The sequence below is a fragment of the Gallinula chloropus genome (genome assembly GCF_964237585.1).
Source record: "Gallinula chloropus genome assembly, chromosome: Z".
NCBI lineage: Eukaryota > Metazoa > Chordata > Aves > Gruiformes > Rallidae > Gallinula > Gallinula chloropus.
This window is the reverse complement of record NC_140089.1, coordinates 64,571,980-64,586,550: the sequence shown is the minus strand read 5'-3', so window position 1 is coordinate 64,586,550 and position 14,571 is coordinate 64,571,980. Positions and strand designations below refer to the sequence as shown.

General features: G+C 43.3%; 1 protein-coding gene across 1 annotated transcript in view; it reads right to left on the bottom strand.

The window, feature by feature from the left end:
• CMYA5 (cardiomyopathy associated 5) overlaps positions 1–14,571 on the bottom strand; it is a 48,125-nt gene that overhangs the window by 8,216 nt on the left and 25,338 nt on the right. Inside the window, exons 5-9 of the mRNA XM_084278936.1 lie at positions 14,432–14,454; positions 12,859–12,980; positions 7,994–8,143; positions 7,145–7,291; positions 3,661–3,805 (exon numbers count right to left, since the gene is read on the bottom strand). Of these exons, the coding sequence (XP_084135062.1) occupies positions 3,661–3,805; positions 7,145–7,291; positions 7,994–8,143; positions 12,859–12,980; positions 14,432–14,454 (587 nt within the window). The remainder of the gene's footprint in view (positions 1–3,660; positions 3,806–7,144; positions 7,292–7,993; positions 8,144–12,858; positions 12,981–14,431; positions 14,455–14,571) is intronic.

Sequence of the window (14,571 nt, the reverse complement as noted above, 5' to 3'; positions counted from 1 at the left end):
TTTAGAAGGAAACTTTTTATCAGGATTTATTTTGAGGATTTTCTCCCTGGGGAGCAGAGACTGCTCCAGGACTACTACAACGACCTCACTGGAGATGCTCAAAAGCCGTCTGGGCAACTGGCTCTAGATGGACCTGCTTGAGCAGAGGCATTGGACCAGATGACCTCCGGAGGACCCTTCAAACCACAAACATGCTGTGATTCTGTAACATGCCAAAGGCTACAGGGACCCAGCCCAGACCAGGGGCTCCACACACATCTCCAGCTGTTTGATAGAGGTATTACTCCTTGCATAATGCCTTGGTACTATGCCTTGTCCTGGATGAGCTCCCAGAATGATGTGTAAAAGCAGCCTTGTGGAATGGGACCATGTTGCCTTCTCCAGGGCTTCCTTTGGATGTCCTTCCCCCATCTCTGATGTCCTTCCCCCATCTCTGACTTCCTGCACTCCATGTCCCATGTCTGCACCACCATCACTCTCCGCCGCCTCCACAGCAGCTGTATGAAATTTCCAGGCTTGTTGAGATACGTGTTTGAACTCCCATCCAGGGATTGGGAAGTCACTCAACTACAGGGCCACTACAATCATGAGAGGCACAGACTGTCTGTCAACGGCTCCATGTTTATCTGGTCCCCAAGATAACTGTTGCTCAGGGAACCTGTGAAAGATACACTCCAAGCTTTCAAGAAAAGCAAATAGAAAAAAAGACAACATTTCCAGGCCCCAGCACTCCTACATGTGCATAAAGGCATAGTTTTATTCCACCTGAACAGGTACTCTTTGTAGGAAGCCCAAGCTCCTTCAGGTGTACTTCTACAAGGCAGCTTCTCACTATATCATAGCTATATCACTGTATCATAGAATCACAGTTTGGGTTGGAAGGGACCTCAAAGATCATCTAGTTCCAAACCCCTGCCGTGGGAAGGGACACACTCTGCTAGATCAGATTGCCCAAAGCCTCATCCAACCTGGCCTTGAACACTGCCAGGAAGGGATGGGGCAGCCATGTCTTCTCTGAGAAACCTGTTCCAGTGCATCACCACCCCCACAGGGAAAAATTTCTTCTTGAAATCTAATCTAAATCCATCCTCCTTGAGCTTGAAGACATCACCTCTTGTGCTATCACTCCATGCCCTTCTAGAACAGGCCCAGCTTTCCTGCAGGCCCCTGGAAGGCTGCTATCAGGTCTCCCTAGAGCCTCCTCCGGGCTGAACAAGCCCAGCTCTCTCAGCTTGTGCTCCAGCCCTCTCAGCATCTTTCTGGCCGTCCTCTGGGCTTGCTGCAACAGTTCCATGTCCTTCCTACACCTGGGTCCCCAGAGCTTGACGCGAGGTTGGGTCTTGTGACAGCAGAGTAGAAGGGCAGAATCACCTCCTTTGACCTGCTGGTCACACTCCTTTTAATGCAGCCCAGGGCACGACTGGCTTTCTGGGCTGCAAGTGTACAGCACTGGCTCCTCTAGCACATTTCATCCACCAACACCCCAAGTTCTCCTCAGGGCTGCTCTCAGTCCATTCTCCACCCAGCCCGTAGTTGTCTTTGGGATTATCCTGACCCATGTGCTGGACCTTGCAGTTGCCCCTGTAGAACTTCACACCGTTTGCATGGGCTCACCTCTCAAACCTGTCAAGGTCCTTCTGGACAGCATCCCATACAACAGCTACATAAGAAATTGATTTCTAGTCCTAACTAGCACCTCAGGGAACTTTGATAGCAGTAATATAGGCAGTGTTCTCCATCTAATACTGGGAATTTTTTTCTTTAGCTTTATAAAAAAAAAACCCAAACCAAAAATACTCTGAAAAAATTTTCTCCATCACTGAAACATCAAGCACCATTATAGGAGCTTGTGAGGGTAATATTGAGGGGCTGCTTTTGGAAAAGGAAGGCAAGGCATTGTTTTGAGGGAGAAGTAGTGGTGAAGTGGGGAAGTTTTGACACAGTACAGAGCCCACATCACTTCTACAAATACGAAAATTAAACTACAGCAATTCTGAGAAAATTCAGGATTTTTTCCTTTGGGAATTTTTCACAGTTGTCAAGGTAAAAGGCCAGCTTCTGCACACAGGGAGGGCAAAAAGTCAAATGTGACTCCGTATAATTATAAAGATGTTAGATTTTGCACAAGCTCACTGGAAAAAAAGGGAATGGGTCAGTTCTGGCAGCTTTTGGCCACAGTTATCACCACACAAACAAACTGCTTGCTGTTATCAACACTTCTCTTGTGGATTACAGAAACTGGCACACTTTCTTGCTTCAGTTTTGAGAAAAAGAGGCAATTCCAGTTAACAGCAAAAAACCTCCAAGGTTAAAGACAAAACACAGGTTTTGAGAGCAGCTAAATTATCCCTGATCAACAGTGACTTTGGCAGGTTGTCAGGGACATGGTGGCCTCATGAAATATGTATGATACAGAGCAGGTCATAGTTATCCTCTGAGAGGCAGCAGAAGTGGGCAAGACCTCTCATCGATTTCGTTAATACAGGAATTAATACACACTGGTACTGCATGGGATAAAAGGTCTCCCAACCCCACAGAAATTTTTATTTCATTTTTTTAGACTATTTCTTTTGTAAGGAGAAAGGTGCACACAACTTCAATGTCATACCTGTCTACTAGAAACCTGTGAACCCTTTAGTCCAGTAAACCAATTTTGACTGCAAGGGGTGGTGTTCTTCCCTCTGCCAAATCTGTATGTCCATGTGAACTAGCCTCTGGGTGAAGACTCTAATCAAGCTCCCTGGGAGGTGAAGACAGATAGACTCATGTGGGCTGAGGCTCTTCCACTGGGCTCCATATGGCAAGTCAATCCCTACCTCCCAAAGCTTCTCAGAGCTCTGCAACTGTATTTTGCCAGAATACAATTGTCTTTATTTTCTTTAGAAAACACACAAAACCCCCCATGCCTCAAGGATATACAGAGCATTGCATAATATTCTCTCCATTTCAACACAGTACATGGCTTCACAGTTCAGTGGTGCCTACATCCCCCACAGCCTCCTGCTCTATGCAGCACAGACAGTGTAGGGGAATCCACAGAGGGTCTGTCATAAGCAGACACCACCCCTAAATTCAGAGCTTCTCTTTGGGCTGCTCTTTGACCCCTATGCAAAGCTGAGCAGTGCTGTGTTCAGATGTTTTTTGGGAGAGATCTGCCCACACATCCAAATAGCAGTGCAGACAGGTCACAACATTATTGGGAGATCTGTATCACTCTGAACCAGCCACTCAGTTGGCTCCCATCTTGTTCAGCACAAAGCACAGAGTAAACTGGGCCAGACTCCTCCATTCCACTCCTTCCCGTGAAACTCAGCTGCCCTCCCCTGCCCTGCCCTGGGCCATGGCAGCTGTGGGGCAGGGACTGCTTTGCCAGCCAGCACAGCCCTGCAACTTGTGGTTAATTGCAGACAGTGCCACGTTTCCATCCCCAAATTAAAAGGATTGACCAGTTAAGCAGAATAAAAAGTATTTGCATTTTTATGTCTCCACCTAATCTCCTAGATTAGTGTCCGCCATGTAAATTCCTCAACATGCAGAAGCAGATTTCATCCCTGCATGGTTGAAGGCAGAATAATCTCTTGTGTAACCACACACAGTCTGAGGGATGCTCGTTAGTGGCTGCCTAATCCGACCAAGTGGCGCTTGCAACGCAGCACTGACCTGAGACCCTCTCCTTCCGGCGAGTGCTGTCGGCAGTACTCCAGGGTGAAGGACTCCACTGACGCCGAGCCAACGTGCCAGCGGACGGTGGCCATGTCCCAACAAACCATGCAGTCCTCGGCCTTGATGGTGGGGACAGTGGGCGCTGGGGACACAGGGACATGTCAGCTTGGACCGCAAGGAGGGTGCCAACAGCTCGCAGGGGATGCTCATGGGGGAAAGGAAGAGTCACCTCCCCAAAAGTCCATGGAATAGGTAGTTTTGCCCATGCAGCAATGATCTTTTGCTTGTTTGTGTTTCAGTGTCAGAGTGCTATGTCACAGGGGGGGAAACCCAACATGCTGGGAAAGCCATTGTGATTATTTGTGCATTTCCACACATTATTTGAATGCCTGTGTAGATTTTTATGCTTTTCCTCGAGCACATTTTCGTCATTCCTGCCAGTCTTCAAAGAGCAGAGCACCAAGGCAGTACTGCCTACAGCTCTCCCTGTATCACCTCAACCCTGTCCTCAGCAGTCCCTGTATAAACTGCATCAGAAACAAATGTGCTGCTGCAGAATTGACAGGGAGACACTGACTTCCTGCTTAATTATGTCCTGTTTATTTTTGCAATGCTAAAATTTAGTCCTGTAATTTCTCTTTTTTAGATCCTCAGTTCAAGAACTAGAGGCCTAACTGCAAGACAGAAAACTGAATGTAAAGTAGTGCACTGAATGCAAGTAATCAAAAGCTATTGTGTGAAATTGCACATCCAACATTGCAGGCTGAAAATGGATTAGTTGTATTCACTTGCTCTTTCCCTTTCCAGGGAATAGCAACATAATTGAACCTTACAACCTGCTGTTGAAACTCAGAAACAGTCTTAATACCAATCCTTAAAAGAAAGGGTATTAATAAAAAAAGATGCCATAGAAAGTTATCGTGCTTTTAAAGAGATCTGGTTCCAAACAGAAGGCCTAAGATGAGAGTAGAAATTGGACAATTTTGTGACAAGATAATCTTATGGAACCACAATCATCATTCCTGATGCATTCTGTTTTGTAAGAAAAATAATTTTTTATTAGTAGGAAAGAAAGAAAACCACCTACAAGTACATATTGATTTCCTGGTTTAGTGAAAATCAGGAGGTTAGCAGTTAAGCAGTTAGCAGTTAAGAAGTACTTGATGTTTTACTACAGGAACAGCTAATCTAGGTAGTCTGGAAAAGAAAGAATTCATGAGAGAGATTCTCATCTGGTAATCCATGTGTGTAGGTCCCTTAGCCGTAATCCCTTAATTCTACTCTGACATATTTGATTGTCTGTTTTTAAATGCATCTGCTTCTAAAAGTTGAAAAAATAATAGCTAAATCCCCTAATATCTGCATTCAGCAACTGAAAAACATACCCACGTTTACCTACGTGCAAATAGTATGTTGCAAGACAATAAGCATTTTTTATTATTTGAAAATATCTGTCTGAAGGGTAGATGTACTCACTATACCAGGAAAGTTGTCACTGTGCTTCTGAGATTTTTTTAAATGAATTAACTGCAGTTAGAAAATATATCTGACTTCCTGGTAATATTCCAGCACTCATACAAGTGATCTTGTAATAAGCAAAGAGATGGAAAGTGAAAGTTCTTTGTGCCTCAGATACAGGGTGTGAATTACATACGTTTGAACAACAAAAGGTACATTCACTCCTACATATTTAGAACTGCAAAGACCCTTCATCTGGAGATCAGTCTGAGATGGACAGGGAGGAGCAGAGGTGGAGGGATACTTGCTGTCCTCAGCATCATTCTCTCAGAGAAAACACTCCTTAGACACAGCATGATCCCCAGGGGAGGACAGGCTGTAAGTTTGGATGGTGGAGGAGCAGGAGACAGGAGGTGTTGGGTAAGACATTGCAGCAGCACCCACTTGTGTTCACCACAACTCTGCAGTTCCTGTAACTGCATGAACCAGCAAACTGCTTTCTTTTATGTGCCAACTTTTAATTTGAATTACTAAAAAACCCCAAACCTCTAAATATTTGCTTCTCAGTTCATGAAGCTACTTGAAAAATAAAAGTATTCTAGCTTTCTGCTAAAGTAGCTGGGCTCACACTGAAGAACAGTTTTCCATTACTGGTACTCATCTTTCTGCCTCTGATATTAAGGGAACACAATGGTTTTGCATCAGTCAGTACTCAGCAGTGTCCCCACAACTGCATCTGTGGCTTGGTGCACTTCAGATGGAGTTCACTGCAGCTTGCCGCAAGGTGTTTAATGAGCTCTTATTTGATCTAGTTTATTTGTTTTCTTAAAGAAACAGGCCAAAGGAATGCATCAAAGATTCGAGGAAATTAACTAATTAAGAAGACTTGGGTTTTGGGAAAAAGAATGGTGAGGCTGATTTCAAAAGGCAAAGACAGTTTTTAAAAATAACGGCTTCAGAGAGGTGAGAAGCCTTTTTTAACTTGCAAATTATTAACTAGTAATAATTCATTATTATTTCACCATTTTGCAGAAATTCTGCAATTCACAGTTACATTGTTGAGGCCCTAAAATTTGAATTCCTACTTTGAATCCTCTGGAAAGTCATCTTTGCTAAAAATGGGAACAGCAAATTGAATATCAAGGAGAATTATCAACACATTTGAAGTCTAGTGGATTAAAAGGAAGGCTTGAAGCTGTAGTTGCTGTCAAGTGATTACAACAACACCCTCAATATTGTACAGTTATTTAATTATGAAATTATTAAAGACAATTGTCTGTATTTTGTGACTGCAAAACCAGAATGATTTGTTTTTATCCTGTAGCACTAAAAAAATTGTCTGGCAGGAGGGCCTGAGACACAAGGTTCTTCACTTTTCCCATAATTCAAGAAGCAATAATTTTGTCAATACAATCAAAGAAATCAAAGCTCAGAAAAAATAATCAGTCAGATGAAGCTCATAAACAATACTCATCTAATTGCTCATCTTAATTTATATCAAACAGCAGCAGAGCCTCTTAGCCACACCTGAGATTTGTGTCCCACTGAGCTAGGCACAGCATGCAACCTAGGTAAAGCAGACTTTTCCCTGAAAAGCGAATTATTTCTATCAATGCAACATGGATGGATTTGGGAGGATGGCAGAGAGGCAAAAACTGCAGCTGTTGCCTCATTTTCCACAGGAGAAGCAGCAGCAGGAGGGAGCAGCCGTGTGGCTTTCCCAGAGCTGCCCTGGAGCGCTGCAGTGTACACAGATGTGAAATTCATCATGTGCTGCCCCAATGCTCCAGTCACGAGGCCTGGAAACGTCTTCAAATCTGAATGTCTTCAAGTTTTCTCCCAGGAGCAACTATGCCACTATCTCTCAGCAAACAGGGAAATGACTGCCAGTTGCCTGCTATCTGCCAGATGGGTTAATGAAGCAGTTTCTTCTGCTTCAGTAACACTAGAATTTGTCTAAGGACCTGAAACTTATAATAATCAAAAGCCAAAATAATAATTAAATGCCACAATATGTACATACCCGTTTTAAAAATGGCTTTTTCACTGGGTAAGCTACAGCCAGTGCCATTCACAGCCATGACCCACACACTGTAGCAGCGATCTGGCTCCAGGTCCTCCAAAATGCAGTGGCTCTCCTTCACCGTCACTCTGTACTCTTCCACCAAAGCTAGGAGGAACACACACAGGCAGGGGATGTCACACTCATGTGTTGCACTTGTAGGGCCTACAGTTGTGCCTCTCAACTAACATGTGAAGAATTGAAAAAATCCAGAAAGCATTCCTAGCCCAGATCTCTGCATTTGACTCAGTTTTGACAGAATGTTTCTGATATGCCCTTGAGTTGAGTGCACTCAAACCCCATTGGTGGCAGGGGGAGATTTTGACCTTCAGTCCTACAGAGGACTAGACTGCAAATTTGGGACAGACAATCAGCAGTTGTCACCCTTGGTTTCACTGCTCTGTAACATAAAAAAATTCTCACAATGAGAATTAGCCCTGAGCTATAAATTAGGTATGATAAAAAGCCCTTAGCATCCTTTATCATGCACACACATGCACACATGGATTCGTGCAGAGCCCAGTTCCTTAAAGTAACTTTATGAACAGACTGAGCTTTTTAATGAATGAGCAGCTCAATCTTCTTTTCTAAATTTCACATTTAGCATTTAAAGTATTTTTTCCATTTTGAAGAAAGAAACCTTTTTGAATAAAACTTTATCTACATGGGGAATTACTGTGGAAACACTGATTTCACAGCCCCATGTCTTTCTGTCCCCTGTGTCCTCCTCCGCCACTTGGCCTCCCCTCTGTGGACCCCAAACCAGAGCAGAAGGGACTCCTGATGTTGTGAAAGCAAGACCTTACACACCCCCGGGATCTTTGCTGGCTTGAGGCTCCTCCATACAGTAGACCTGGAAGCATTCAATGGCATCCCCATCGTTCACAGCCCAGTAAACAGCAATGGAGGTACTGGTGGCTGAATTTGGTTCCTGAGGTACAACAGTTGGTGTCTGTGGGACTGAGAGGAAAGTCTTATGTTGTTATTCAAGCTCCTGTGTTTTCATCCAAATTACCTACAGGTTCACGAGGCAAGCTACTTATTTTCACTCTGGTTGATTACTTCCACAGAACAAGTACATCAAGTGTGTAAAAGAAGGATAATACTGATGCAGTTCTGGAGCCAGCGGTCCTCCTAAACTAGGAACAGAAAAGTTAGTTGCTCAGCATTAGAATCTGTCCATGCCACTCAGAGTCTGGACAAAGTAGGATCCAGTCCTAGTACTGTGCCCTGCCCTGCCCAGTTCTTGGGGTCCTTGCATATGGGGCAGGACCATCATGCACATAAATTATGCTACACCTGCTCACTTCCAACCTCAGGGCATGGAGGCTCTCAGTCAATCCTGGCATGTGGCAGTCTTGACATGAAGAGCTATCTCTCTCCTTTCCCCAGGAAACCTGCTCCCTTCAGCTGCAGGGAGGGCTCTCCAACTTTGTGTGTCTCCGCAGTTGGAAGCAGAGATCCTGCATTAAAAGGCTGGGGAGCAGGAGTCTTCCTGCAGCGTTGGGTCCACCACTGCCCAGAGGTGGACTCCTACTGCAGGTGCAGTACCAGGCTCTTCCACCTGGCATGGTCATTTTCCCCAAACCCTGTGGATACTCAGTCAATCGAAGCTCAGCTAAAGCACTCGAGCCTCACGGTACAACCAAGAACTTCCTTCACAAAGAGTGCTTCAAAGACCTCCAAGGATTCCCATATTCCACATAAACTCTGTCTCCTGATGGGCAAAGATCCAACCCTGATGAGATATTGTTCCCCTCTACGATTATGGCTTAAAAGAGTGGGAGGAGAGGGAAAGAAGCAAAAAGCCCCACAAAATGTTAATTGTTAAAGTGATTGCAGGGAATGAAAATATATGGTTCTATTTCTTCACCCAGTGAATTTCCATATTGCATGAATTCTCTTAGAATCTCAGCAGAAAGCTTTTGATTTTTTTTTCCCAGTTATCTTCCCAGTAATGATGATGATCCCCTGTGGCAAGAACAAGACAAATGCAGATGCTGGCTGCTTCCTTATGATTTATACAGAAAGCTACCAGTACAGTAGGAATACATCTGCTTCCACTGAAAAATAAAATCAAATCCTTCTATTGTTAAAAGCAATCTGCATTTTGTCTTTTGACTTCATCTACAGTTGGTCAATTTAAAAATTGATCATCTATAGGAAAATACTTCTTTTTCATGGTCCCAGTAGGGAAACCAGCTTTATTTTTTTCCTGTGAAGTTGCCTAGAAACCACTATTTATGATAGCTGAAAAGCCACAACTGCCAGAGTTGTTGTTATGCCAAATCTGAACAGAAGCTAGCTTAATGAATGAAACTTCTGGAAAAAAAAGAGAAGTTATAGATAAAAATTCAGTTTGATAACATTGACAAACACTTGATTTCTAACTTCCTGTAGCATTATATGAAACAAACCTTTGAAAGGAAGTAATTTCAAAGCAGGAAATTGAACTTTTCTCTTCAGAAACAGAACATTTATGTGTTATCAAAGTGCTGGTCCCTTTTAAAATGAATTTTAGTCACAGAAATATTTGTACCACAAGTTTGACTTAATCATGTTTTTTGGTATAAAAGTTTAACATATTATCATCAGATCAGTTTTCACTGAAGTGCTGTGGTGTAAGGAAGCTTTTCCTTCATGCTACCTAATCTCCATGGCCCCCAGGATAAAGAAAAAAGAATTATTTTTAAGGATATTTACCCCTGTCCAGTATAATCACATTTCCTTGGCTTTGTGGACTAGAAGGAGAGCAGGAGAGCAGTTACGTTCCTCTGTGGCTTTAACAGTAGACTTGCAACTATCAGCAAGGGTCCTTGCCTTCTGGTATAAAAGGGCAGGACTCACAGCAGGATTTGGAAGTAATAATTTTTCAATTTTTAAATATTACCCACGCATTTTGTGGCACAGCCTGGGTTCTAGCATGCTCAATGGCACTCTTCAAGGGTTTTTATACTTATGCATTCGTTAACAGGCTTAAAGGAGGAAGAATTTGATGAAAAAGGGCTTTTCATTAGTAGATATGAAAAATTTGGGGCATTTTGAAGGAAAGATTTTTCTGAAACTTGTGAAAATAAGCTCTGAAATTGTTCAGCGAAAGACAATACTTCCTGAAGGATAAACATGGTTGACACCCTGGAGGGAAGGAATGCCATCCAGAAGGACCTTGGTGAGTTTGAGAGGTGAGCCCATGCAAACGGTGTGAAGTTCTACAGGGGCAACCGCAAGGTCCAGAACATGGGTCAGGATAATCCCAAAGACAACTACAGGCTGGGTGGAGAATGGACTGAAAGCAGCCCTGAGGAGAACTTGGGGTGTTGGTGGATGAAATGTGCTAGAGGAGCCAGTGATGTACACTTGCAGCCCAGAAAGCCAGTCATGCCCTGGGCTGCATCAAAAGGAGTGTGACCAGCAGGTCAAGGGAGGTGATTCTGCCCCTCTACTCTGCTGTCACGAGACCCAACCTGGAGTACTGTATCCAGCTCTGGGGACCCAGGTGTAGGAAGGACATGGAACTGTTGCAGCAAGCCCAGAGGACGGCCAGAAAGATGCTGAGAGGGCTGGAGCACAAGCTGAGAAAGCTGGGCTTGTTCAGCCCGGAGGAGGCTCTAGGGAGACCTGATAGCAGCCTTCCAGGGGCCTGCAGGAAAGCTGGGCCTGTTCTAGAAGGGCATGGAGTGATAGCACAAGAGGTGATGTCTTCAAGCTCAAGGAGGATGGATTTAGATTAGATTTCAAGAAGAAATTTTTCCCTGTGGGGGTGGTGATGCACTGGAACAGGTTTCTCAGAGAAGACATGGCTGCCCCATCCCTTCCTGGCAGTGTTCAAGGCCAGGTTGGATGAGGCTTTGGGCAATCTGATCTAGCAGAGTGTGTCCCTTCCCACGGCAGGGGTTTGGAACTAGATGATCTTTGAGGTCCCTTCCAACACAAACCATTCTGTGATTTCTCCAATATATGTATTGGAGAAACATGACAAATTCACATCTATTTCATCAAATGGCTTCAGTCAAAGAAAAAAAAAAAAAGCAGAGAGTGTCTGAATTGTGCCTCTAGCCTGTGATAAATAATGTACTCAAGGTGTTAAATTCTAAGTAGAATTTCAAGTAGTCATTTACTTCCATTTTCCTTCAGGAAGGGTGTAATCTTGAAAAAAAACCAAATTCTCTACCATTCACCAAAGTAAAAATCACAGTAACAATTGAAATAGCTGGTAGTAGAAGTGAAGAATGAAAAGCGGGTATTTTAGAAAGAGAAAGAAAAATCTAAAGGATGAGGAGCTCTGAATGTCACTTCCTAGTGCACAGTCATTAATTTCCAGTTTGTCAAAGCAAACGAGTCTGTACCCATTTAGTGTTCAGCAAACACAGTAGCTCAAGCAAATCAGATCAAAGTAGCTTGGAAAAAACAGTGTTGATTGATTTGTGGGAAATCAAAATGTCAAAATGGGTCTGTCCTCCTGAATGACCTTGCCAGTTATTCAGCAACCCAGAAGGAAAGAATGGTTGCACCTATTGGACTGCAAGGGTGAGTTTAGGAACTAAACCAAAACACATGGCACATCTGCTGTGGCTGACAGTGGGTTACAAGAAAGATCTTTATCTGACTTCATAAAGAAATTAAACTGTCCAACCTGACCTGAGAAGCTTTGAATGCCACAGATGAATTCATACAAATTTGACAAGGAAGTGAAGATCTCAGAGAAACTTATTTCCTCTAGGTTTCATAAAAGTAGGAATGTGGAGGAGAGTGACAATGCCCCCAGCAGAGTGACACAGCAGTCTCAATCCTCCACACCCCTGAATCTTCGTTCTCTAGTTCCAGTTTTCAGGGATCAAACATGTGAGAAAGAGGCATTGCTTGAAAAACCAGTGACTATGACAGCATTGGTGTATGTGATGGTGAATGGGAGATCACAAAGCATAGTGAGATGCAAGCTCTTGATAAAGAACTGGAGTGAGGCCCCATTTGAGGAAAATTAATCCAAGAATTGGTGCTGACAAGCTCTTCATTGTCAGCTCTCCATGTCCAGATACTTTCTGTAACTATATGTACAGGCAGAGCAGAAAGCCCACACAGGCAGGCTATTTGCAGAATATGAAATATCAGAGATAAATAAACTCCTTTATCACGTGCAATTTTCACCGTGGCCCTCTGAAGCTGAGGCTGTTTCCAGCTACAGCTAACTGCTCTCCCTTCATGTCCCATGAGGCTCTCAGGTGCCCGTGTTCATGTGGCACAAAACCAGGAATCTGGGCCATCAGGCAGCCCCCTGCTCTCCTCCCACACCAGCAACACTGGGGCTTCCCCTGTTGGAGGAAGGGGGCTCAGGAGACCTTGTGATTGCCTCTCCTGTCCCTGTCTGCAAGAGAACAGCATCTTCTTTAGCCCTGGGTGATTTACAGATAGAGACCTTCTGTTAGTCTGAGGTATGATGAGTTGAATGATGCAAGAATCCCCCACTTTAGCACTTTTCCCTGTTGCTCATCTTAGTGTCCTTCCATAAGCTAAACACTTGTGCACAATTAGACTTCATTTTACATTCAACTCTGATTGCTAATTATATGGTTTGCAAATTTATACTTCTCAAGTAGATTCTGGTTTTAGCTTTGTAAGATTTTCAGAGCCTTGCCAAAACATTATCTTTTGTAAGGACAATATTCAGAGATGCTTACCAGCTACGTGCTTTAAGGAGTGCTGATTGGTTTGTCCTGGGCTGTCTGCATAGTGCTCGAACAGTGAAAAAGCACTGGGCACCTTTTCTAAAGAGAGAGTAGTATCCATTGCAGAAAGTAACCTGTTTGGAAGAAAACACGTAGCCATGAAAATCCCTTGTGGTGTCACGTAGTTGCTAAAGGCCAGAAGAAAAGTCCATGCACCCTACGCTTCTCTAAATATTTCCCATGAACTTGAGGACAACATGCAAGGAGAAGCTGCTTCCCTGATTTTTAACATTTGGAGCATACTGTGATCTCAGATCAGGACCACAGAGAGGACACACGTGGTCTGCATGCGCTTGACCCGTGGGAACGTGAAGATTTGAAGTTCACAGCGAGACTCCCAAGAGCACCAGCGTTCGGGCTCCCTAACACAGGGCCTTTAAAGGTTACAGACCTTAGAGATTAAACTAAGCAGCTGACTCTGGAGGCATGGCATAAAGCAGCTGCCTGTGGCAAGAGGAAAAAAAAAATCCTAACACAAGGAGGAAGATTGATTCCACTTAATTAGCTCATATTTGCTGAGTTTATTATAGCAAAAAACAGCACATTTTGAGGCAGAAGCAGCTTGATGGAAAGAAAAGGTTATTTTTTTCAAGGAAACAGAATTTTACCTTTGTCTCCTTCCTTTTATTCAGTAACAAAGGACTTAATTATACATTATCTTAATAAAGCACAACAAATATAAAATGCACTTTCTTAAGAAAAACATGCATTGTTATACAGGTTTGTTCTTGACCTTTTTTAGCAAATCAGGTATTATCAAAGTAATAACCAAACCCATGCATAAAACAGTATAAACTCTATGTTTAGTGCATATGTTAACAAATAAAGAAAGCCAGCCTTAGAAAATTATACCCGCTCTACTCTCATGCAATAGACTACATGCAGATACATACAGCCAGACTGTCACGTTCTGACTTAGAATGGGGGAGTACAAATGTTTAGTTCTAATTCTGCAGATGGATGGGAAGCAGGAAGGGGAGTTTTGCACATTCTCTTCAGAGGCTGTAATTTGATCACGAACTGGAACCCTTGTGTCACTGTTATACCCCAGTCCACCAACACGTGTGAGCACGCTTACCACTGTGATGGCCAAGAGTGCACTGACACCCAGCCCCTTTGGGCATAGTAAGTGGTGGTGGTGTGGGCAAAGCAGGTTTGGGGGCTTGTATAAGAGAAGCCTGCAGCCAGCCTGTCTGAATATTTGCAGTTTACCTTTGAAGATTTGTTAGGGGAACATGGGCTTGTAGTTGAACACTTCTCCTATAAAGGCTGGGAGCTTGAGATGACATTTTAAAATGCTACTTGTTTAATTGATGTATTATAGAACATGTGGAAAACACTTCAAAACCAGTCAGTTACAGCAACAAGTACAAAATATCTTCTCTTAATTTCATTATTTGAAAGGTTTATAGAAGTAGCTATGAACATTAGCAGCGTGTTTTCAAAGCTTGCAAATACTAAAGGAAGCATCCAGCATGCTAGGCCCGGTAATCACTACTGTGCACTTAACCCATAACTCATATACCTTTTATTCAATTCTTTAGATGACTAAAGGAGGAAAAAAAGAAATGTATTAACAGTTTTCAAGACCCTGAAAATGCTGGAGAGCTATTCATCTAATAGCCTTGCTACTCTCCACAGACATATAATATGGAGGGCTTTACT